General features: G+C 50.0%; 1 protein-coding gene across 1 annotated transcript; it reads left to right on the top strand.

The window, feature by feature from the left end:
* Positions 1 to 4,214: 4,214 nt before the first annotated feature.
* On the top strand, positions 4,215 to 7,972 carry fam110d (family with sequence similarity 110 member D). The gene has a single exon (XM_076280438.1). It carries the CDS (start codon positions 4,780 to 4,782, stop codon positions 6,160 to 6,162), a length of 1,383 nt encoding a protein of 460 aa, XP_076136553.1. The 5' UTR covers positions 4,215 to 4,779; the 3' UTR covers positions 6,163 to 7,972.
* The last annotated feature ends 688 nt before the right edge of the window (positions 7,973 to 8,660 follow it).

Raw genomic sequence — 8,660 nt, 5'->3', positions numbered from 1 at the left:
AGAAAGACAGAATGAGAAGTGAGGAGAGATGTGAAAGTGCTCTGAAGTATATTCTTGTTTTTAAGGGAAAGTATGAAAAGTCATCCCAGATCTGAGAAGAGCTTTCCTTTTAAATGCAAGTCTGGTATTATGATGTATGAGAGATTACACTTTTACTGCTACATCTCCTTACTGGATGCTGTGTTTAACCCAGATACACCTGAATTAACATATGGTATGCAGGCATGCATGTAGCCAATGACCCTAATTTCAACGACTGAAGGCGTGATACAGAGAGGATGACACAGTCCCACATTTTTCCGTCTGGCTGTTCTCCTGTCTCCTGCACATGAGGAGCGAGCAGATGATTATTTTTTCATATTTGGGTTAGGCAGTGAACTAAATCCTGCTCCATGCATGGATGCCTCAAACCAGGCACTTCTGAGCTCTGCTGTCAAAGCACGTCTGATGCGACTTACAGAAGTGGAGAAAGTACCGGAAGAAAATGGCATCTGGTGGGGGGAACTGGGTACCCCACTACCAGCCACCCTCCCTCCCACACACACACACACACACACACACACATTACTACCACCGACACCCACACACACACAACTGCACCCCCCCCCCCCCCCCCCCACCTTTATTCTTTCCGTTTAGCCGCGGCCCCAGCCTTGGCCCTCTCCTCTCTCCACACCTGTCCAGCATTTTATCCCGGAACTCCTCCCAAACAATGGCAGCCTTTCCTGCCCGCCCCGCAGGACATCTGGAAAATATTGCAGCGGGGCAGACCTCCTCCTGGCAGGGTTTACCACTCACGGCTCCACTGCAGACAGGGATGGAGGGAGTGGGGTGGGGGAAGAGAAGAGAAAGAAAGAGAGAAAGACGTGAGGAGTGTAAGAGGTGGACAGAGAGAGAGGTCTTAGTCTTGAGTGACTGAACCACAGAGATGAGGGCCCCACACTTTTCATGCTCTCCTTGTCAGTAATTCCTCTCCTCTCCCTCTCTCTCTCTCTCTTTCTTTCTCTCTCCCTTTCTCTCTCTCTCTCTTTCTCTCTCTCTCTTTCTCTCTCCTTCTCTCTCTCTCTCTTGTTCTATCTATCTCTCTCTCTCTCTTTCTCTCTCTCTCTATCTCTCTGTATCCATCTCTCTCACTCTGCCTCTGTTATTGTGACCTGCTGTCCTTTGGCTTTTAAAACAGTTTTAAAACACTCTATGACTGGTGTTGCCCATCTGTTGACATATGTTTCATGCCTTCAAATGGTTGGCATAGTATGGGCTAAAATGATGGATGTTCAAAAGCAGGACACTAGTTAAAGAAATAAAAAACAGGACACCATATATCAGTTTTAGAGAGTTTTTTTCTCTAATCAAGGATGTACAGTTGGGCCCCTTCCGCTTGAGAGAGGCAGTGTATTGTGTTCCTCTTATATGAAAGGAAGCCCTGAAATCGACATCGGGAGCGTATGTGTTTTGAATTCCGGGAAGATCTGACATCTGCTTCCTATGTAGCAAGAGGTCTGTGGTGTGCCAGCTCACGAGTAACACTCTGCCATTTATAAGTGAAATCTCATCACGATCAAAGCCTTTTGGCTTCTATTTGTGTCTTTTCATGGGGCGTGCAGTGACAGAAGTGCTCTTACAGCATTCATTTAGTTACTTTTGCTTGTTCCTCATGAATAAAGCCCCCTGAAACAAGATTCAGCTGAGCTGTCAACTACTAGACCTGCCACTGAAGCTGAAGCTCTTTGGCTAGCTGGAACTGGCATCTCTGGGCTTCCGAAAGAGCAGAGCTCTGAGTTTAATTTACATCAGAGTGAGTGAGTGAATAAATGAGTGAAAGAGGGAATGAATGATTGAGTGAGTGAATGAATGAATGAATGAATGAGTGTGCCGGCTCCAGCTGCTCTCATGTGCAGTGGAACATCTCTGGTGTAATGACTCATTAAGTTTTTATAGGAGTGCAGTACTCTCCTCCAGTCACTTCGGGGACCTGTCACTCCCGCTCTGTGAGCCCTTTTCACTGACCTGAGAACAGGGTTCACATCTGAACACCATGCAACTTTAGCCTGAAGCCTGAACTTCATTGAGAGACACCTCGAACCCAGAGAGCCGCTGATATCTGGCCCTTCCCTTTTACACAAAAATGTGAAAATGTATGTCCCACCTTCTGGGCCACATGAGGGCCAGATTCTAGCCAGATCTGTTTCAGGTGTCAGCTGCCTCCTGCATAAGAGGATGCCCAGCTGCCCGACTGCCTCTTATGCTAAGAGAAGTAAGGAATGTGTGAATCAGCACGATGGCTGTATTGATGCTCCTCGTCGGTGGTGTAGAACGGCCTTGGAGTTTTGTTGGTTCTGCAGAAAGGGCTCTCGGAGACGGGACCGGTCTGCTGCTCTCGAAGGAGCAGAAGCCTGAAGCCTGGAGAATCTGGTAGCCAGCTAGCCTCTTTCATCTACAGGGCTGGGTCCTCTTTACTGCCATGTGCTGACACACTGATGCATAAGACACACACACACACACACACACACACACACACAAACACACAAAATAACTGCAGAAGGGTGCTCCTTGGCTATAAATACTTTCCGCACACGTCTCTTTAGTTTGAGCCCAGCCTCTTGAAACACCCCCCCCCCCTACACACACACGCACACACACCCTTTCCCCCTCTTTCATAGCGATATTTAAAAACTAAAAATAAACAATTTGCTCTCTCTGTGCGGCACATCGTTAAAGCAGTTAGTTTTCACCCACAGCACACGCTGCATTGGCTTGTAAATGTTCCTCAACTGTCACTGAAACTCACCAATGTAGCTGAGGGAAGTACAGGGGGAGACTCAGGCCGGCAGAGCATGTGTGCAGTTTTTTTTTTCCTGTAGCTGTCCTGTAAAATATTGACAGACTCATGAATTATTTAGCGGCCGGAGGCCCCTCAGGGTATGCAAATGCAACCATGATGTAGGAGCTTGGTTAAACTAAAGGTGCATTATGCAGTATATTATTCCCCCTGCTGTCATAGACATCAGAGCTAGTGTGGGAAACGCTGCAGCGTAAAGCGTAGGAGTTAACCCCCCGCCTGCTCCGCGCCACGCCACACCCGGTATACCGGCTGGACTGCACAGCGAGCGGAGATCGACTCCAATTAGCGGGGGCGGATGAAATTTGAATGCTGCGCATTGGGGAAAGACTGACTGATCGTCGCTCAGTCAGCATGATTTGGGTCTGTCAGGGAGAGAGGGAAGAACTGAGAAATAGTGCAACATTTCTGACTTGTGATGCCTCAGAATGATTTATATGCCATCTGTCTATGTCAGAGTTTGTGTTTGTTTCTTGTGTGTGTGTGTGTGTGTGTGTGTGTGTGTGTGTGTGTGTGTGTGTGTGTGTGTGTGTGTTTGTACAGTATATGTACAGTATGTACAACATGTATCTGTCTATGTGAGTGTTTTGTTGTTTTGTTTAGTCTCTTCTGGATTTGTCTGTCTGTGACTGTGGATGTGGCCGTGGCTGTGGCTGTGTGTGTGTGTGTGTGTGTGGCTGTGTGTGTGTGTGTGTGTGTGTGTGTGTGTGTGGCTGTGTGTGTGTGTGTGTGTGTGTGTGTGTGTGTGGCTGTGTGTGTGTGTGTGTGTGTGTATGTCTGGGCTTCATGAGTGTGGAGTGGGTGACAGGCAGTACCCGTGCCGGCCTCAGATGTGGGTCTGTGCCAGCCACACAGAGAGTGGGCGCCGGGCCGTAGGCCTGCCACAAGGACCCCAGAGTGCCCGCTGCCATATGCTCTCCGTGCTCGCGGTGATTCAGCACACAACAGCAGCCAGACCTAACCTACCCATCTCTTTTTTCTCTTTCCTCCCCCCATCTCTCTCTCTCTCTCTCCTTTTCCCCCCTTCCCTCCCTCTGTTCCTCCTTCTCTGTTTTCACAGGAGAGAAAGAAAGACAGGCCAGCAGAAAGAAAAGAAAAGAACAAGACGCAAGCTTCCCGTCTGTCGGGTCCGAAGAGGCGCCCCTGGTGCCGCCTGTACAGGTCACCTCAACCGTGACGGCGCGGCACAATGGAGGCTTGACCCGCTGTCCCCGAGACAGCTATCAGAAAGCAAATATTTAAACTCATTATACCTCTGGCTCCCAGAGCGGCTTACGCTGGGACCTACAACGGAAGCAGAGTGAGAGAGAGAGAGAGAGAGAGAAGAGAGAGAGAGAGAGAGAGAGAGAGAAAGGAAGGAAGGAAGAAAAAAGAGGGGGGGCAGTGTAGAAAAAAGAGAGAGCAAACACATTGAGAGTGAACTCGGGTGGCTATTTCTGCCACGCTGTGGGCAGAAGAACGTCTCATTTGGGAGTGCACTTGGACTGCAGAAAAAGGATTTCCCTGTGCCCTGCCTGTTTACCCAAATGCCTGTCTAAATACTGGATGGAGATATCAATTTTGTAGCCGGTCCAAAAAGGCGCCCCAACAAAAGAGTCTAACTATAGAAGAGCCTGAAGCTTCAGCGGCCCCCTCCTCTTGACTCCCCCACAAGGCCCTCCAGGGGAGAGAAAAAAAAAAGAAATACACAAGCAAAGTTAAAGGAGATTAGCTGTTTGTTGTGCGATAGCTTTCAGATCTTAAACTGAGAAGTCTCACCAACATCAAACACAGACGATCAGATAATCTTCTGGAATAAACCGCCCCGGCCGTCGTCTAGAGACTTCATCTCCTGCGAGGCTGCTCTTGTGCCCAGGCCGAGGCGCTGTGCAGTGTTGGGGGACGACTGCTCTTTCGGCTGCTGCCTGCTTTGATGCATTTACCCATCGGGGTGGTGCAGGATGAAGCCCTTGACTCCCATCGGCTCCCCGTCCCCCCTGCGACTCCTCAACAAGGGCCCGGACTACCTGCGCTGGCAGATGGACACTGGCAACCGCGGGCGGTCGGTGAGCGCCGTGGAGCGTCTGGAGGCCGACAAGGCCAAGTACGTGAAGAGCCAGCAGGTCATTAACACCAAGCAGGAGCCGGCGCTGGTGCCCTGCGCCACCCCTCCGCCCCCGCCACGCCGGCTGCTGGCCGTGTCGGCCTGCTCCACGCCGCGCCTGCCCCACCGCTGGCACCAGAACGGCTTCTACTCCACCTCCACCCCGCTCTCCCCGCGGGACGACAGCGAGGACGACTCCAGAAAGGAGAACCGCCAGGGAGGGGACGACGACGATGAAGATGATGATGATGAGGGAGCGCTGGCGAGGAAGAGCGTGGAGGAGCAGAACCGCACCAACGCCAAGCGTGTGCTCATGCCGTCTCCGCGGATGCCCGTCTGCGTGCCGCTCGTGGCGCCCCACAGCGCCCCCGTGCTGCGGCGGAGCACCGGCAAGCGCATGCTGCGGCCGGACTCACTGGTCATCTACCGGCAGAAGAAGGAGTGCAAGTCGCCCACGGTGACCATCGCGGGGGGCAACAGTGCCACGGAGACCAAAGGCTACAGCTTTGTGCGGAGGCTCTTCCAGGGCTCCATGCGGGAGAAGAGCAGTGGGGGTGGAGACAAGATGACCATCAGCGAGGAGAAGGCGCCGTCACGAGACGGAGACTCGCGCATGTCCTGGTCCAACGACAAGAACTCGGTGGATGGCGTGACCGGTGGCAACGAGACACGGCGGTCCAGCAGATCCGACCGGGCGCGTTCGGTGGAGTCCGACAACGGGAACGTCTACCTCGTGGAGAGGCAGGCGAAGAAGCCCAATGGAGCGCTCAACGGCACGAGTGACCACTCGAACAACAACAACACCACCGCGTTCACCGCCACCACGGACGACGACATGGACCCCTGGAAGCCCGTGGTTCCGCCCGTGGCCCTGCGGACCGGGCTGCGCCGCTCCAAATCGGAGCTGCGGCTACGCTCGTCCTCGCTGGCGCTGTCCGAGCAGGAGCGCTTCTTCGACTTCTGCGGCCTCGACCTGGACATCATCGAATGGCTGGGCCCCGAGAACTTCCTGTCCGGCGCCAGCTCTATCGACACGCTCTCGCTCATCCTGCGCAGCGTGGCCGGCGGCTCGGAGCCCAGCGAGTTCTCGCGCCACTCGGGCGACGGCCTGTTTCAGGAGGAGCTGGCCGAGCAGCTGCCCACCGGGGTGTCCATCATCGAGCGCAACGCGCGGGTCATCAAGTGGCTCTATGGCTGCAAGAACGCACAGAAGGAGGGACCCAAAGAGTCCACAGTGTAGCCACTGACCGACCCATTGACTCCAACAGAGTGGACAGGGCTAAGGACTAAAGCCCCTATGCAGAGCTGATACGCCATAGAGTACTTCTGACAGATCGATATGCTGTATTTATTTCTTTTGAGAATATATGAGAGACTGTTAGTGCTGTGAATGCACCAACCCTTCCCCTTTTGCCACATACTGAAACCACCCTTCTACCCTCCTCTGAAAATACGATTTTAGGATGACGCATTTTACTGGTCGCCTGTTTTCAAACAACTCTCTTCTGTGTTATGCTCAAAACTGTTCACAATTTAGTCTCGATTCTATGATACTAGGTCATGTTGTAATGTGTGTTATTGCACCAACTGTGTTGTTTGCTTAACATGCCTCTGCATCCTGTGTCTTTGCAAGTTAATAATTTATGAACAGAAAAAAAAACATTGAGTTTTGTTTCCCCTGACCAGAAGAAGTGATGTGAGTATTAAGTGAACCGTGTGTACCTCATTTCTCCACTGTCCCAGATTAGTATGGGTTGTGTGTGTGTGTGTATACCTCATTTTCCCACTGTCCCAGATTAGTATGGGTTGTGTGTGTGTGTGTATTTTTTTTCTTCCTTAAACGCAGGCGTTGGAACAAACATGCAATGCACCCCTATGGGGCCTGAAGAGCACTGAACTGGAGTGAAAACGAGAGAGAGCGAGAGAGCAAGAGAGAGCGATAGAGAGAGAAATAACATAGACCTATGATCTCTTTAATTTACTGTGCATAAAGAATGCTTTTCCTGATAAACCAAGAGTACAATCTCATAGTATTTAAACTCACTCATCAGGCTCAAATCAAGCTTAGTTGAACCAGACATGCACCACTGCACATTTTGCTGACTGAATTGCTCTACAATTCCAAATCCATAGAAACAGAGTGTATGTTCTGTTTCTATGTGTAGATTTCTCCGTGTCACAGAATATTCCAGCAATACCAGAGACATCATAGACTAGATCACTTGTTACTGTCAATATGTCTCACGTTTTAAAGAAAACAAAGCAATAATCAAATACTCAACGCAGAGCACGACTCCAGACTCTGCTGCATGATGAAGGGGCCAGTGCGCTTTATTCCCCTCAGCCAAATAGTGTTAGGTAGTCTGACATGGCATGAATGACACTCACATAAAGGCAAACTCCCACAGGGCCAACAGCACTCCCCCAATGTGTCAGACTGTGATCTGTCTCTCCGTCTTAAAACATGGAGGGAGGGAGCTAAGGGCCCTTTTAATCAACACCCCCACCATACACACACACACACACACACACACACACACACACTCACTCTCTCATACACACACCCACTCTCACACACACACACACCTTACCTTATGCCCTCAGCCACTCATTCACACTTTAGTTAAAAGCAGTATGTAGGCCAGGGGTCATAGTAGACCCACTGCAAACTGGACAGGAGAGTTACAGCAGTGTGTGCAGGTCACAAAATCATGTGACCTGTGTGGAAATTCTGACATCCCCACAACCATGATAGATGCCTTGTATGACCTGCTCTGGATGGGTTCTTTGCTCCTCTAAATCTGCTGGAACTTGGTTTGATATGTTGGTCTCGACGCAGATCTGTATGCTGAAGGTCCGAAAGAATGGCCACCTGGCCATAGCCAAACTGGAAATGCTAGAGAGCTGTTGTGTTTGCATGTTTACAGGATGGTGTATATAATTCTGCAAAGATTTTCTTTCTATCTATGAGAGGTTTAGATTTTATTCCAAAGAACATTGTGTATTATTTACACACAAGGTCAACATAATAAAGTACTATTTGTGGATAATACTTCATTTTTTTGTCTTTTTTACTTGCAATCAACAGAAGTAAAGTAGAAATTGTACAAAATTCATGTACTGCGTACTGTAATAACTGAAATGTGTTGTTGAATTGTTATTATAACTCTAGGGATATCGACAACATTCTCTCACAAGCACACACATACAAAAATAGATTAGGTGACACTTACGAATGCACATACATATAATGATATCTGCATGAAGTCTAGACATCTCTTTGCCATGTTATGTTTGACCCACTGGAGACCCACACAGTGCTGGATGAAGGATCTTAAAGGAGGACAAAACTCAGCCACGGCAGAGACAGCAGCGCAATCCTGTCGCTGAATAGCTCTTTAGTGAGAGGATAACCCAGCTATCTGTTTAGGCCCTGAGTGCCCGTGGGTCTGAGTGGCTGGTTCGTCATTGCCCAGGTCACAGGTTTGATGAAGTGGCTCTTTCTTTTTGTCTCTCAGCTCATTTTCCAGCTGCGCTCAAGTGGCTGTTTACTACTGAACCCTATTAGCACACAAGACACTTGAGTTTGAGGCCGCTGGTCATTGTTCAGAGTTAGCACACTGGTGCCACAGGCCTAACGCTCTTCACCTGTTTGTCTGGTCATGGACGCTCTTCACCTGTCTGTCTGTCTGGTCATGGACATTCTTTTCTATGTATGCCTGTACCTCTGTCTACATG

Source organism: Alosa pseudoharengus, unplaced genomic scaffold, assembly GCF_046254945.1.
Source record: "Alosa pseudoharengus isolate Yale_2024_CS ecotype anadromous, Long Island Sound unplaced genomic scaffold, YU_APseudo_1.1 YU_APseudo_1.1_scf_12, whole genome shotgun sequence".
Classification (NCBI taxonomy): Eukaryota; Metazoa; Chordata; class Actinopteri; order Clupeiformes; family Clupeidae; genus Alosa; species Alosa pseudoharengus.
The sequence above is the reverse complement of the archived record's forward strand: the minus strand, read 5'-3'. Positions and strand labels throughout refer to the sequence as shown.

Excerpts from the sequence above, each read along its gene's own strand:
- fam110d (XM_076280438.1), top strand. The coding sequence starts at position 4,780 with ATGAAGCCCTTGACTCCCATCGGCTCCCCGTCCCCCCTGCGACTCCTC.